General features: G+C 36.9%; 1 protein-coding gene across 3 annotated transcripts; it reads right to left on the bottom strand.

Moving 5' to 3' along the window:
- Nucleotides 1-897: 897 nt before the first annotated feature.
- CLEC4A (C-type lectin domain family 4 member A) lies at nt 898-14612 on the bottom strand. 3 transcript variants are annotated; one of them, XM_065922980.1, is made up of 7 exons: nt 14514-14612; nt 13114-13318; nt 9826-9939; nt 6892-6993; nt 4147-4298; nt 2902-3026; nt 898-1814 (listed from the first exon to the last, which is right to left on the bottom strand). In XM_065922980.1, exons 2-7 carry the CDS (start codon nt 13190-13192, stop codon nt 1673-1675), a joined length of 714 nt encoding a protein of 237 aa, XP_065779052.1. In that variant the 5' UTR covers nt 13193-13318; nt 14514-14612; the 3' UTR covers nt 898-1672. The 3 variants fall into 3 exon arrangements, with proteins under 3 accessions (XP_065779052.1, XP_065779062.1, XP_065779042.1); XM_065922990.1 differs by lacking the exon at nt 14514-14612 and adding an exon at nt 13607-13628; XM_065922970.1 differs by lacking the exon at nt 14514-14612 and having other exon boundaries at nt 13114-13405.
- Between the last annotated feature and the right edge of the window lie 2727 nt (nt 14613-17339).

Genomic DNA, 17339 nt, shown 5'->3' with positions numbered 1-17339 from the left:
CTCATTGCTAGTGTATAGGAATGCAAGGGATTTCTGTGTGTTAATTTTATATCCTGCAACTTTACTATATTCATTGATTAGCTTCAGTAATTTTCTGGTGGTGTCTTTAGGGTTTTCAATGTAGAGGATCATGTCATCTGCCAACAATGAGAGTTTTACTTCTTCTTTCCCAGTCTGGATTCCTTTTATTTCTTTTTCTTCTCTGATTATTGTGGCTAAAACTTCCAAAACTACGTTGAGTAGTAGTGGTGAGAGCGGGCACCCTTGTCTTGTTCCTGACTTTAGGGGAAATGCTTTAAATTTTTCACCATTGTGGATAATGTTTGCTGTGGGTTTTCATATATGGCTTTTATTATGATGAGGTATGTTCCTCCTATGCCTGCTTTCTGGAGGGTTTTTATCATAAATGGATGTTTAATTTTGTCAAAGGTTTTCTCTGCATCTATTGGTGATAATCATATGGTTTTTATCTTTCAATTTGTTAATGTGGTGTAACCTATCTTTTTTTAACCTCAGAGAATATTTACCGAAATTTTAATCAAGAATTTTAAGAACGTCCCTGGTGGTGCAGTGGATAAGAACCCACCTGCCAATGCAGGGGACACAGGTTTGTTCCCTGGTCTGGGAAGATCCCACATGTCACAGGGCAAATAATCCCATGTGCCACAACTTCTGAGCCCACATGCTGCAACTACTGAAGCCTGCCCACCCTAGAACTCATGCTTTGCAACAAGAGAAACCACCACAATGAGAAGCCTGTGCACCACAACACAGAGAAGCCCCTGCTGGTATCAACTAGAGAAAGCCCACTCACAGCAACAAAGACTCAGTGCAGCCAAAGATAAATAAATAACTTCTTTTAAAAAGAACTTTAAGATTGATTTTCTAGAATAGTGATCTCAGAACAATTTTTATTACACATTCTTAACAAAATTTAGTCTATAAACACTTCATATTGAACAGTTTTTTATATGAGTTACATACCTATAATATCATACAATATGCCTACTATATAAGAATAAGAATTTAAAATTATATAAAAAATAGACATTTTAATTTTGCATTTTACTCACTAATGGTAAAATTAATCTACTCTCACTTTTCAATTATTACTATTATTTTTAGAGAAAACAGTGTGATATGATATGTTACATTATTTTGCAAATCTTAGCTCAAAACTGTTTTGAAAGTGTTTAAGTTACATATTGCTGAAGAATAAGCCACTCCAAAACTTAGTGGTTTAAAACAGCTGTCTTATTATTTTCACAATTCTGTCTGTTAATTGGTACACAGCTGAATACTTCTTCATAATCTCACTCTTTAGACACAAATCTTACATAAAATCTATAACACACAAATAATTACTGGTGCTCAAAGGAAGATGAGAGAAAATAGGCTATGAATGACATTTACAAAAAGATGGAAAGTAAAGTTCTAGCACTGACTAATATTTTCAGCTTGAAATAATGCACATGCCAAAAAGACATTTGGGAGTGGCAAATTTTGCTCCCCTTAAATTTTGTGAATGAATAAATGAATGAATATGTGCACAACCTTCTGGAAAATTCTATTAAGATCCTTAAAACAAGACATATGAATAACAAAAACATATTAGCTATTTCTATGATGTAGGATACCGATTCAACCTCATGGTCATGGAGAATGTTCCATTTTATAAGTAGATCTTCATCATCTTGCAAATAAACTTGTGAACCTCATTACAAGGACTATCATTCCAGCCCCATTTTCTTGAAATAGCATTTAGCATAACACAACGCTCATTAGGATTGTTGGGTTCACCTTGATGCCAGAATCTGATCGCCAGAAACGGGTGGGGGGGGGGGGAGAAGGATAAGAACGTTTCTTTAAGAAGTGCTTTGAGAAAAAAAAAAAAGTGCTTTGAAAAAAGACAGTAAGGGAAATGGCTAGGCATGGAAGTCAAAGTCAGATATGCCCAAATCATTCTTTCCCACTTCTCATGAAGTTTTTCCTCCTCTGTATCTCTGAGATTTCCCTTGAAAATTGTTCTTACATCACTCAGCACTGTGTCATCTTATTTCATTAAGCACTCTCCCAGCAGGCATTCCAGAGGCTGCCTTCTGTTTGTCTATCTTAAGTCCTGTTCCCAGGAAATTGTTAGTCCACAGACTCTCTTAAAAGATGTAAAAGACTTCCTACTGGTCTCAGGTATCAATGTACTGTGTTTCATTTTTTTATGCACTGCTTTTGGAGTCTGATGAGCTAGCTAAAATCTCTGAATCTGCTACCATCCCTGTTACCTTGGACAAGGAATTTAATTTCACAGATTCATAGGGACTAGATTAATATCTCTGTATGTTTCACACAGTGATAGGACCAAAGGTGGTAAAGTACTAAAATGTAATAAAATACTTAAGAGTTTCAAGAACTATATAAATATAAGACTATCAGAATTTAACATATTTTGTGTATGAGAGATATTAAATTCTTGATAATTGGTCACGATCTTAATTGACATACATTTCTGTTATATTTAGAGGTACAAATAGTAGCGGTTAAAAGCACAAGTTTGGATGTCAAACAGACCTGGGTTTGAGGACCATTGTAACTGCTGCTGGATAACCACTGAGTTATCTAAACTCTTTAAACTCAGTTTCTTCATCTCTATAGTGAGGATAATAATAATGTGTGCCTCGTAGCATTATTTGATGATTGAGATAATAAGGAAAATTATTTAACCTAGTACCCAAGAATTAAAAGAATGTGAGTATTTTCTTTTATTCAAGTATAGTTGATTTACAATGTTGTGTTAGTTTCAAGTTTACAGCATGAGCTATTTTGTTTTAATATCTGATCAATGGAACACCCTAAAATCCCTGTAGAATGGAGAACCCGGGTTTCTTTATTTAATTCTGTACTCACGTGGCACTTTCATTGTATAGTGTCTGATCAACCCATTGCCAGTGTCTTTTTCCCATTGCCGATGTCCGGTCTGACAGGCCCACATAATAAGCAAAATTAATTCTCAGTTTCTGGGTGATGAAATCCTAAAGGAATAAAAAGAAGGAGTTATAGCCTTTAGAACAGTCAGGTAGAATTGAGTTACATATGGCTTTACAGAGAAGAGAAGAAAAAGAGAAAATTCAGAATGAACCATATGGGGCCCTGCAGAGGAGTCTTCAGTTTTTTCTGGCAGAGCAGAATAGAATCAAAGATACCACTTGTGAGCCTGAAGTTGGTCTTAGTCTGTTTAGGCTGGATTGCTTATAAGTGACAGAAATTTGTTTCTCACAGTTCTGAAGGCTAGAAATCCCAGGCTAGGGTACCATGTGGTAAGGTGGTGGTTCCTAGATGGTGTTTTCTCATTGTGTGCATTCACACATGTAGGAGGAGAAGTTGCTCTGCAGAATCTTTTTATTAAAAACATTAATCCCATCCACAGAGGCTTCACCCTCATGACCTATGCAGCTCCCCAAACCCGTACTTCCTAATACAATCATCTTTGGAGGTTAGAATTTCAACATATGGATTGGGGCAACAGGACACAAACATTCAGAACATAGCCATGTTCAATACATATGGAGGGAATTTCTATTCACGATCATAATGAATTCTCATCTCAAACTCACTTCCCTTCGTTTCTTCCTTAAGAGAGGGTATTCTTCACAGTTGTACATAAGAAAAATTTTGCAAATTAAACAATTTTCCTTTTAACAACGTCAGATTGTTAGTGGTCATTTCTGATCACTGATTGTGACTCTTCATGATTGAACTTCATTTCCCAGTTGGAGTTAATTCCTGTTCCCTGCTATATAGTTAATAATTTATGAAACATTTATGTGTTTTATATTTCAACAATGATAATAACTAATATTTATTATTTGAAATAAATGAAATCATATTTCAGGCTGAAATATTTTCAGCCTTCCACTTAACTCCTATGTAGTATATTTTCAATTCCACAATTTATTTGGGACAGAGGTTAGTTTTATAGAAGAAGAAAAAAGGCATGGAATGTAAAATCTTAGGTAACCTTTTCTATTTATTTTCTTAAGCCTTCTGCCACAGCACCAATATTCTAAGACAATAAAAATCTCCTTCTTAACTAAGATGTTTAAAAACCAGGCAACACTCTTGACTCCATTATCAATTAGAAAGTAATAATACCTGCTCAGCTTTGGTGTTGATCACCAGCAGGTGAGCATTCATTCTCAAACATTTCTTCTCACTATCATTCCAAATATTAAATCCATTAGAAATAAAGTAGCAGTTAGAACTAAATGCCTCCCAATTCTTTGGGCAGCAGCTCCAGTCTTTCCCTGTATTGAGAAGAAGGCTATATCAGTGCAATATAAGAAAAGTAATTTTTAAAGTGCATAAATTATAAAAAAAAAAAAAAAATTAAGGATCAGAGGAGAATACATGAAAAACAGGACTCTTGTCAGGTGTCAAGGAGATCAAGTCTGCCTACATCAGACAGTGACAAGGTAGGACCCCCTTTCCTTTGCCTGAGTGGTATCAGGAAAAATCAGATTAAACAGAAGTTTAAAGAAGATCCTCAGAACATAATACAGAAATACCCAAGTTTCAGTGGAAAATTACTTATCATACCAAGAACCACAAAGTTCTCAAAAATTAGCTTAAAAAAATACATACATATATATGCCAACACCAAGATAAGAGAAATACTGAAGTTATCTGGCAAAAATTTTTAAAAAGCCATGGAAAAATGCTTCAACAAGTAAGTACAAATGTTTGAACCATGTGAAAAAATAGGAAGCCTCAGCAAAGAAATTGATAATTCAGCAAACAAATTAAAGATATAAAAGGGAATCAAGTGGAATAGTTGGAAAACATAATAACCAAATTAAAAGCACAGTGGATGGGCTCAACAGCAGAATAAAGACAGAGAAATCAATGAATTAACAGATAGAATAATAGAAATTACTCAACTGAGCAAGTAATAATAACAAGTGAAAAGCTGAATGAACTGAAAACCAGCAACTCTTCATACATATAGCAAACCACCACCCTCAGATCTGAAGAGACACAAAGGCAAATATGGAGAATCACAATATATTAGAGCAGAAACCTCTTTGGGAGCCAGTCCCAGGGTAGAGAAATCAGAACTGTAATTGTGGAAGTGCTGGAAGTACAGTGTGGACAACTCTAAGAGATCAAAAGTCCAGGGTGGCCCAGGCAATGTAGAGGCACCAACACTTCCTTGAGTTTTACATGCTGGAGTTCCACAAGGTTGTTGTTGTCATTGATTGAACTACTGTTGTACAGTCTCCTGCACTGGCAGATGGATTCTTTACCACTGAGCCACCAGGGAAGCCCCAACACTATTGATACTATGTATAAAATAGATAACCAATAAGAACCTACTGTACAGCACAGGGAACTCTACTTAATGCACTCTGGTGTTGTAAATGAGAGAAACCCAAGAGGGTGGAGTATTTATGCATGTATGGCTGATTCATTTTGCTAAGCAGTAGAAGTTAACACATTTTGAAGCAACTATAATGCAATAAAAATTAGTTTAAAAAAGAAAAAAATATTTCAAGATGCCTGCAACTGCAACGTACTCTGTAAATGACTGTGATTTCTGTTGTTGAGACACATGCTATCATGATTTGTTGCTTCCATTCATAATTTTCAGAGAGCAGTGCCATCTGCCAGGAGCTTGTTATGAACACAAACTTGAGATGGGCTGTATCTCTGGGTTGTATCAGGAAAGTAGCCAGATCCACCCCCTCCCCATCAACTAAGCAGAACCAGTTTTTCAATTAGAAATAATTTGATAAGTGGAAAGATATCTCAAAAAAAAAAAAAAAGACCATGAAACATACTAGTTTTTCATCTTTATAAATATAGACAAAAGTGTACCACACTAACACTAGACCACACGAAGCAGGAAGTAGCTATATATATATCAGCAGATATATATATATACTATATATGCATTATACATATATACTATGTATATATATAGTATATATGTGTGTATATACAGTATATATCAGTATATATATACACAGCATATATCAGTATATATTAGTATATATACTTCAGAGCAAGGAAAGATTTCAGAGTTAAGATGGACATAGAATAAGGATAAAGGGAATTTTTTCTTGTTCAGTTCTCCAAGAAGCCATGTTATTGCTGTGGTTGTTGTTCAGTCACTGAGTCGTGGCTCTTTACAGCGGCATAGACTGTAGCACTCCAGGCTCCTCCATCCATGGGGTTCTCCAGGTGAGAATACTGGAGTGGGTTGCCATTTCCTTCTCCAGGGGATCTTTCTGAACCAGGGATCAAACCCAAATCTCTTGTATTGGCAGGCGAATTCTATACCACTGAGCTAACAGGGAAACCCCCAAGAAACCATAACGATCCTTAAACTGTATGCATCTAACAATAGACCATTAAAAAGTGAAGCAAAACCATAGAACTGCTAACAGAGTTTAGGTTTGGGGTAAAAAAAAAAATGGAGAATTTTAAAGCAGAGTATTTTATCTATTCTCCCAAAAATGTTTTATGTACATACAATATGATTTCTTAAAACATATATGAATTAAATCTCTCTTGACCAAATAAGTTTTAACTGGTATGTGAGTAAAAGAGCAAGTATGCACAGCAAGTTCAGAAAGAAGCAAAGACTGAAGAAACCAAAAAGCAATGTAATCTTTTTCATAATTAAGACTATTTCCTTGCACAAATGAATTAAAGATATGCATATTATAAAAATTTTAGGCCCTAAATATTTGTATACTTAAAACTTAAAATGAAAATAAAATAAAAAAACTTAAAATGTTCATAAGACTCAACTTCTTAGTATAGTTCACTTATTGGAAATATTGACCTAGGACACAGTATTGTCAATAACTGAATCATAGGCACATTAATTTTTACCTTCTAGGGTCGAATTTTCTTTCACACATTCCAATTCTGTGTGAGTGAGTTCTCTTGTAGCCTTTTCTTCTTTATGAACATAAGAACATTTTTGAAAAAAAACTGAAAAAGAGAATAAGATCATTCATTTTCCTGGTAGCATTATAGCTTCACTCTTTTTTCTAATAGTATAAACATTGTAATTAAAAGAAAGAAGTTGTCTGAATAGAGAAACAAGATTCAAATATGTGCTCAATTCTATGCTTATAAGAAATTATTCAAACTTAAACACCGAATAAAAGTAAAGAAGGCTAGTGTCTATATTAATGTCAGATAAAGCAGATGTCTAGATAAAACATTTATATTTTAATATAATACTATAATATTATATATTAATGTAATAATATAATACTAAAATTTTATATTATATTATTACATTAATATCATCTATTTATTTTAATATATAAAATAATATAATAATATAATCAATAATATATTAATTATATGATATAATGATGTAATTTTTTAGATTTTTATTTTATATTGGTGTAGAGCTGATTAACAATGCTATGTTAGTTTCAGATGTACAGCAAAGTGACTCAGTTATACAGACACGTATCTATTCTTTCTCAAATTCTTTTCTCATTTAGGTTATTACAGAATATTGAGCAGAGGTCCCTGTCCTCTACAGTACTGTCCCTGTTGGTTATCCGTTTTAAATATAGAGTAACATCCCAATTGGTTCTTATTCCTCAGCAGGCCAACACACAGATCTAAATATTCATCAAGCCCTCACCTCCTTGATTCTACCTCCTCATTATCATTCAAAGGTATTCCCCTTCTCCTTCTTCACTACCTTAAATCAGATTCTCACTATTTCTCGGTTGGACAATGAACTGTCTTTCTGATTATTCTCTTTGCTTTCAGCTCTCTCCTCATAAGCCCATTTTACACATCTCCACCAAAAGCATATTCCTATAAATCAAATTTAGTTACATCACTTCCTTGCTTAAAATTCTGCTGTCTTTCTGATTATTCTCTTTGCTTTCAGCTCTCTCCTCATAAGCCCATTTTACACATCTCCACCAAAAGCATATTCCTATAAATCAAATTTAGTTACATCACTTCCTTGCTTAAAATTCTGTATTGGTTCTCCATGACTGTGACACATTGCAAAAATGACCACAATTTTCAACTCTCCCTGTACCCACACCCCTTTGCAATATAACTTCTTAGTTTTTCCAATCAACAAGTGGGGTCTATTTATTCACCACTTGAAACTGGACTGACTCTAAGATTTCCTTCAACCAACAAAATGTACAGAAGCAACTCTGACTGTTGTCGTTTAGTTGCTAAGTCATTTCTGATGCTTTGTGACCCCATGGACTGCAGCACGCCAGGGTCCCCTGTCCTTCACTATCTCCTGGAGTTTGCTCAAATTCATGTCCATTGAGTCAGTGATGCTATCTAGCAATCTCATCCTCTGCTGGCTTCTCCTTTTGCCTTCAATCTTTCCCAGCATCAGAGTCGTTTCCAATGAGTCGTGTCTTCGCATCATGGCCAAAGTATTGGAGCTTCAACTTCAGCATGAGTCCTTCCAGTGAATATTCAGGGTTGATTTCCTTTAGGATTGTTTCAAGCTAAGGCTTCAAGAGGCTTTACTCACAGCTGCTCTCACTCTGCCAGCCTACATGTTGCCATATGAACAAGCTCAAGCTCGCCTGAATTATAAAGAAGTGGAACCAATTTGCCCACATCATTCCAGTTTACATCCTCTTCCTCAGAAACTGGGTTACCTGCAGCTGGTACTTAACTATGTATGCATGAATGACTTTAGCCAGGACCAATGAAACATCTTAGCTGAGCCCAGTTAAAATTGACGAACCACAGAATCATGAGCTAAAAACAGTTGCTGTTTTAATCCACTAAGTTTTAGACTGGTTTACTAAACAACAGAAGATAATTGATAAAGAAATCTGCAGCAGGGGCAGTGGGAAATCCACACTCTTTAGATTTGTACAGGACACTCTTCATGATCTGAACCCTGCTTGTTTCTCCCATCTGCAACCTCACAGTTAACTTAGCACCATATGTCACAGTCATTTAACATGTTCTTCCAAATTTTTTCAAGCTCTCTCACATCTGTCATTCTTGGTCCACACATGTATAGATGTCACCTCCTCCAGGAAGCCTATCTCAGCTTGCTGTGCTTCTTACTCACAGAACATTTACCAGACATTGTTCTAAACACTGGTTCATTCAACCAGTTGCCATCATCCTCCAAACTTCTCAAAACCAAGGGCTACAACTCTGCTGTCTCTATCTGGCATAGTGCCTGACATAGACTAGATGGTCACTATTGAATGATCAAATAATTGAATAAAGCATCTACCCAAAATGATACTAGTTTTATGATTTTTAAAAACTTGATGAATTCTTGATAGGCAGAAATCTACCTATTTGTCAAATGGATTTTAAGGGCTCATGCAGTCTTGAGAAAGACAAAAATAATTAAGATGAAAATTCAGTAGAATTTTTTCTTGGGAGATTTCTTCCCTTTTCCTTCTTGTCCATCTGCTAGTCCCCAAATATGTGTCTATGCCCTCAACAGGCATAGCCTTATAAACACTACTAAGAAAATACAGATTTGGTCTCACTTAAACAACTGTCTAGTGTAGAAATGGTGCCCTATATATTTCATTCTACAAAACAGAAACATGTACACACATATACTCCTTTCAGTTTCTCTAAAGAGAGTGAATGCCATTATTTCTATAGAAGAGTGACTAAATGCAAATAAAGGACCAAGCTCACAATGAATTCCCACTATCTATGTCTTCCCCCAGAGAAGACTTCTTTCCCAAATATCTGAATAAGCTCATAGTTTATCGGTTTATTTGATGCCATCTCTTCACGTCAGGCAGACATTTCTTATAGATCCATCTGAATACTTACAAATAAAAGCGATCAAAAATGAGATTGCCAATAATAGCAGAAGTATCAGCAATGAGGTAAGAAGTAGCTTGGGAAAACTATGGCCACTTTGGTGAAGGTTGTTCTCTTTGGGAGCTGAAGAAGGAATCAAATTAATCAAATTATTATCATGAATAATAAATTCTGACCTTGACTTCCTCTTGCTCCTTCTCTTCCTCCTCTCCCTTTTCTTGTATGATACACTATTACTATTACATGACATTATTTCAAATATGAAGCTAAAAAGGAAATAGTAATATTCACTGTAGAAACGCTAGAAAATACATAAAAGCACAAACTTCTACCATTGAGGATGAAAGTGAAAGTGTTAGTCGCTCAATTGTGTCCAACTCTTTGCAACTCCATGAGCTGTATCCCGCCAGGCTTCTCTGTCCATGGAATTCTCCAGGCAAGAATACTGGAGTGGGTAGCCATTCCCTTCTCCAAGGGATCTTCCTGACCCAGGATGAAACCTGGGTCTCCTGCATTACAGGCAGATTCTTTACTGTCTGAGCCACCAGGGAAACCCAATGGGGATAACTGTTAATATTTTGGTATACATTCTTCCAGCAATTTTTTAAGTGTATATACATGCATGCACTTTTGCCATATGACTGACATACCATATATATTGGGTTCTGACCTACTATTTTTTTGTATACTGTATCACCATATTTTCTTCTTTAACCCACTATATTGTGGTTGCATAATATTTCATTATATATTTAAATAATCTTCCAGATTATTTCTAACTTTAACTACTTTACATAATGCCATAGCAGATAACTCTTTATAATTGTCCCTCATGACATCCTTAAAATAAAATCAGACTGTTTTATTAAATTTATTAATTTATTTTTAATTGGAGAATGATTACTTTACAATACTGTGTTTGCTTCTGCCATATATACACCCCATTGTTTATCACAGCACTATTTACAATAGCTAGGACATGGAAGCAACCCAGATGTCCACCGACAGACGAATGGATAAAAAAGTTGTGGTACCTATACACAATGAAATATTACTCAGCCAGACTGTTTTTTAACTTTATTTTTTATGGAAGTATAGTTGAATTACAATGTTGTGTTAAAAAATCAGACATTATTTGTCACCATTTCATGGTTGAGAATTATTTTATCAAGTGTCCATTGATGGGTGAATGGATAAAGAAAATGTGACAATTGTATGGAATGGGTATTATTCACCTATAAAAAAATAAGGAAATCTTGCCTTCAGGATGAAACTTGAGGGCATTATGCTAAGTGAAATAAGTAAGAAAGAGAAAGACAAATACCGTATGATCTCACTTATCTGTGTAATCTTTAAAAGATAATAATAACTCATAGATACAGAAAACAGAATGGTGGTTGCCAGAGGTGAGGGGTGATGAGGTGAGTGAAATGGGTGAAGGGGGTCAAGAGATACAAACTTCCAGCTACAAAATAAATAAGTCCTGGGATATAAGGTACAGTATAATGACTATAATTAACAATCCTATGGTTATAATACACATATATAAAATACTGCATATTTGAAGGTTGCTAAGAGTACATCTTAAAAGCCTTCATCACCAGAAAAAAGACTGAGAAACTATGTATGATGACAAATGTTAATCAGACATTGTGGTGATCATTCTGCAATATACATAAAAATCAAGCCATCGTGCTTATACATCTGAAACTAATACAATCTTGTCAGTCATCTCCTAATTGAAAAAAAGAATTATTTTCTCAAAGTTATAACATATTGCCAAGTGGAGGTAAAACCTTCAATAATGTATACTATGATCTCATTTTTCGAAAAACACATATGCACATTGATGTATATTTATAATTGGAAGGATGTACACAAAATGTAAATTATAGTTATCTCTAGATAATAAGAATAAATACAATAATTTAAATTTGTGTGTTCACCTAGAGACTGTCAAACAGAGTGAAATAAATCAGAAAGAGAAAAACGAGTATTGTATATTAATGCATATATGTGAAATCTAGAAAACGGTACAGATGAATCTAACTGCAAAGTAGAAATAGAGACACTGATGTAGACAACACATGTACAGACACCAAGCCAGGGCAAAAGGGAAGTGGAATGAAGTCAGAGATTGGAATTGACATACACACTCTACTATGTATAAAATAGATAACTAATGAGAACATATTGTGCAGCACAGGGAACTCTACTCAATACTCTGTAATGACCTATATGGGAGAAGAATCTAAAAGAGTGGATAAATGTACATGTGTAACTGATTCACTTTGCTATACAGCAGAAATAGAACACTGTAAAACAACTAAACTAATAAAAATTTTAAAAATAAATAAATTTGTGTGTACCTCTGGTTTTTATTTTTTTTTTTGTATAATGAACATTGCAGCATATAATAACAAAGTTATATAAATTTTTTAATTTTTTATTTATTTTTTAAAGGTTATCAAGTATTTATTTATTTATTTTGGCTGTGCCTGGTGGCATGCAGGATCTTAATTCCCTGACCAGTGATTGAACTTGTGCATTGGGAGTGCAGAGTTTTAACCACTGGGCCAACAGGGAAGTCCTTATAAATTTTCTAAGGGGAAAAACAGTTTCCTGAGCATTTTCCATGTTTCTACAGAAGAATTTTGGAAAACATAAGCAATCATAACTTCCCTCTCACGGCTTCTCATAGTCTCCATGGTTTTTTTTCCTTTTTTGTTCTGCATCTGAAATATCATACATGCTACCCAAATTACCTTTTATTTACTTCCAAACTTCACTGAATCCATCTCAGATACAGTGTGCAATGGATTTTCTGATTGCAGAGCAACCGCCCTCAAAACATAAGAGATTTTCTGTATAAGACTTTCTAGGCTTTTATCTGATACTAACCAATATACTCAAACACTCTGCACTCAGACTCTTCTCCCATGACTGATCAAGAAACAAGACCCACCAATTCATCATTAGCCCCTGATGGTTTCAAGACCTGAACCCACTCTCTACACTGCAGTCTTAGTTCACCTCAGAAAGCACACAAGAACTGCTCAGCTTCATTAGCACTCTCCTTAACTCAGGACCATAGTGGATTTCTCACACCTCAGTTTTGTCATGGCACACTTGTACCATCCCTTAATCCTTATTTTCAGGCAACTCGATCTGAGAATCCTGTGTTTCCCAACCATGGCCAGAGAAACAACAACCAACATTCCCTGGGCTTTATTTATAGTATTCTCTCTTCACCCTTCATCCCATCATTCACTCTGACCACCGGAAAGCGAGTCTTACCTGCAGGAGGCTCTGATTTGGTGCCTGAGGACTTGGGTTTATTAAACTTCACTTCAGCATAAGTGATCTCTGAAGTCATGCTGAGATCTTCTGTTCTTGTCAAAGAATCCTGTCCGTCTCTTCCTTAAAACCACTTAAAATGAGATGCAAGCACGGTGGTAACTTCTCATACATCCTATCACACAACAAGCTGAGAACAGAGACCCTAGACAAACAAATAAACAAAAACTTTGAGAGGAATTTCATGAAAATTAAAAACCTCAGAGGCCCAAGCCCCAAGACAGGCGCAGTGCTAATCATACCTTTAAACATTACGCCAGCAAATAGCAATAGAAGTAGGAAGTCAAAGGGTAGGGGAGAGAAATAGGAAGGAAAGGAAAAGGGGAACAAGCAGAGGCATTCTCCCTGAGAACAGTGAACTTACCAGAAAGGATGAAATTAAAGCATCTGTGAGCATCTACCTGCAAACATAATCATTTGCAGACCCACCAACCTGAGTATATACTCATTCACGTTTGCATTCTCCTCATCTTCTGGGGTTGATCAGGCAACTTTGGGGACTACATCCCAACTGACAAAACAACTTACTTGTCAGACTCCCCACTTCCAAAAGTCAGAGTCCTCTAGTGCAGTGGGAAGTCGAGTTTAGATTATGTGCCTTTAGAAGTTGCTCTCTTGTGTTCTCTGCTCTTCCCTGTTCTTGGCTAAGTCTATCATGCCTCCACATTCATTCTGCTCAAGTGCCCCTAGCAGCTCCTGAGAGCAGCTCTCTACTGGATGCTAGAGGAGAAGGGTGTCCTTCTCTCTTCCATCCCCAGGATACCACAACAAAAGTCTTATGGATATACACAAGCCTTTAAAAAATTAGGATAACTTAATGGATTCACAGTTTAGAGGAGGAACTAAGTACTACATATAAGCCAAGAGGAAAGCAACCCAAGAATTAAATCCCTCATGTACAATCTTTTGCAGACATGCTCCCAGCTCACACCCAAGATTTAGCTCTCCCCACATGAGTCTCCTTTTTTTTTTCCAGTTTTTGGTGAACCACCCAGCTTATAGGATCTTACTTAGTTCCCCAATCAGGGCCCAGCAGTGAAGTACAGATTCCTAACCACTGGACTGCCAAGGAATTCCACTGATTCACCTTCTTTTAGTCTCCCCACCTAATTCCTCTCTCCCCTGCATAACACACACACACACAAACACACACACACACAACACACACAAGCATTTACCTCTGTATTTATTTCTATGTCTAAATATATTGAAAACCATGAGTTCACACTAACGTCTCTAATCCCAATCCTACACAAAGAGTTCATTCTATTTTCTTCTCTTTCTGCATCTCTAACTCCTTCTGTGACAGTAAGAAAACTGCTTCCATTCTTCTTACTTACTTATTTGATCAATGTTGTTGTTCAGTCACTAAGTTGTATCCAACTCTTTGCGACCCCATGGACTGCAACACGCCAGGCTTCCCTGTCCTTTACCATCTCCTGGAATTTGCTCAAATTCATGTCCATTAATTCGGTGATGCCATCCAACTATCTCATTTTCTGTCACTTCCTTCTCCTCCTGCCTTCAATCTTTTCCCAGCATCAGGGTTTTCTCCAATGAGTTGGCTCTATGTATAATGTGGCCAAAGGATTGGAGCTTCGGCTTCAGCATCAGTCTTCCAATGAATATTCAGGGTTGATTTCCATTAGGATTGACTGGTTTGACCTCCTTGACATCCAAGGGAGTCTCTAGATTTTTCTCCAACACCACAGTTCAAAGGCATTAATTTCCTGGATTTAACCATTTTCTACCTTGGCTGCCCCTCCCTCCTTAACTAAGATGCCCTTCTCTCCTCCACTGGGCTCCTTTCTCCATCCAGGCCTTACCGCTGTTGGTGCCACCTCTGCTCTGCTCGGGAGTCCTGCACTGAGGCAGCCAACCCCTACAGCCATTTTTCCTCACCCTGCCCAGGTCTGCCACCTTCCACAGCAAAGCCCTCCTTACCCTGCCTGGACTCTGATTCCTGAAACCAGTGCCCTGACCCCCACGTGGAATCCGCCCTCACCCCACTCAGGCTCTGACACCCTGTCCAAGGTCACCCTCCTGTGTGAAAGCCCTCCTCACCCTGTCTGGGCTCTGAGTCTCCATGCTGTGCTCCCCCATCATGTGGAGAGCCTCTGAAACCCACACCTGCATGGACGCCTTCCTCCCTCTGCTTGGGCTCAGACACCTCCCCACAGGGATGCCCTGGTCACTGCGTGAGCCCCCTGCACCAACCGCCACTCCGCCACACAGATGCCTTGTTCACCTCTCAGGCATTGGTACCCAAACCAGGCTGCTTATGACACCCCACACCAGGCCACAGTCACCTATGGACACGCTCCTCAGCCTGCACAGGCTCTGAGGTCAGAACACTTTCCCACCCCTACAGAGATGGTCTCTTCACTCATCTTGGGCTCTAACACCACTGCCAAGCTAGCCCCCTGCACAGTCACCCTGCTCACCCTGAGTGAGCTCTGACTGCCTCCACCAGACCACTTGCTCCTCCCCCATCCCACCATTCAATAAACACCCACCTTGCTCTACCCACCTAATGCTTCATTTAGGACTGAATTGTTTAGTAAAGACAGGAAAGGGGGTACAAAAAACAGTAAGGGAAGAAAAAAAGCTAATTTTTATAAATTTCTCCAGCAAATAACTTCTGGACCTAATAAGCACTACTGGACCTTAACCATCTAAGCTGGTTTCTGGATTCAGGGGCAGTTCACCAGCTGCCCTTGTGGCTTCAGACCACAAGGTTCACTGTCCCCATCACTACATGTATGTGTGTCTGCAACTGACCCCAGCCACTTCACAGGTACCTGCAGTTCAGTACATACAAAAAAGAGGTAAACAGTGACATGAAAGAATACAAAAGGGCAAATAAAAGGGCAAAAGTTTTGCATCCAATCAAAGTTAAATTGTTATCAGCCCACAGTACCATGATGGAAGGAAGGAAGGAAGGAAAAAGAAAGATATGATGTTTTATGGGAGTTTCAGGGTAAAAATCCTGAAGCATAAACCTACAGTAGAGTCACAGAAGATTAAGAGAAGGGAATCAAAATATACCACTACAGCAAATCATCAATTCACAAAGGAAAACAGCAAGAAAGGAACAAGGGAACAACAAAAGACAAAAACCAATTAGAAAGATGACATAGTAAGTCCTTATCTATCAATAATTACCTTAAATGTAAATGGATTGAATTCCCCAAAGAAAAGACAGAGTGGTTGAAAAAAAAGCAAGACTCCACTATATATATTCTACAAGAAACTCAGCTCAGCTTCAAGAACACACATAGGTTAAAAGTGAAAGGATGGAAAAAGGTACTCCATACAAGTGGAAACCAAAAGAAAGGAGGGGTAACTATACATAAGTCAGCAAAATAAGATGTTAAGCCAAATATAGTAGTGAGAAACAAAGAAGGTCTTTATATAATGATCAAAAAGATAACAATCATAAATATGTATGCATTCAATATCAGAGCACCTAAATATATTAAGCAAATATTGACAGATCAGAAGGGAGAAATAGACAATAAATAACAGTAGGATACATCAATACCTTACTTTCAACAATGGATCGATTATCCAGATGAAAATCAACAAGAATATGTTGGACTTCAACCATACTTTAGACCAAGTGGACCTAAAACAGACATCTACAGAACATCCCTTCCAAAAAAGCAGAATACACGTTCTTCTGAAGCACAGAATATTCTTCAGAATAGGTCAAATGTTAGATCAAAACACAGTCTTAACAAACTTAAGAACACTAAACTTGTACCAAGTATCTTCTCCAACCACAGTAGTATGAAACTAGAAATTAAGACCAGAAGGAAAGCTAGAAAGTTTACAAATATATGGAAATTAAACAACACAATCCTGAACAACCAATAGCCCAAGGAAATCAAGAGGAAATTTTTAAAGTATCTTGAAACAAACAAACAAAAAAAAATGGAATACAACATACCAAAACCTATGCAAGCCTGCAAAAGCAGTTCTAAAATGGAAGCTTATAGTGATAGATAAAAGCCAACATTAAGGAAAAAGAAATATCTCAAATAAACAACCTCACTTTATAACTCAAGGAACTGGAAAAAGAAAAACAAAGTAAGCCCTAGAACAAATGAAATATCTAAAGTCAGAGTGAAAAAGAGGAACCATAGAAAAGATCAACAAAACTA

The sequence above is a fragment of the Muntiacus reevesi genome, chromosome 1 (assembly GCF_963930625.1).
Source record: "Muntiacus reevesi chromosome 1, mMunRee1.1, whole genome shotgun sequence".
Lineage (NCBI taxonomy): Eukaryota > Metazoa > Chordata > Mammalia > Artiodactyla > Cervidae > Muntiacus > Muntiacus reevesi.
Note: the sequence above shows the minus strand (reverse complement) of the source record. Positions and strands in the feature narration are given on the sequence as shown.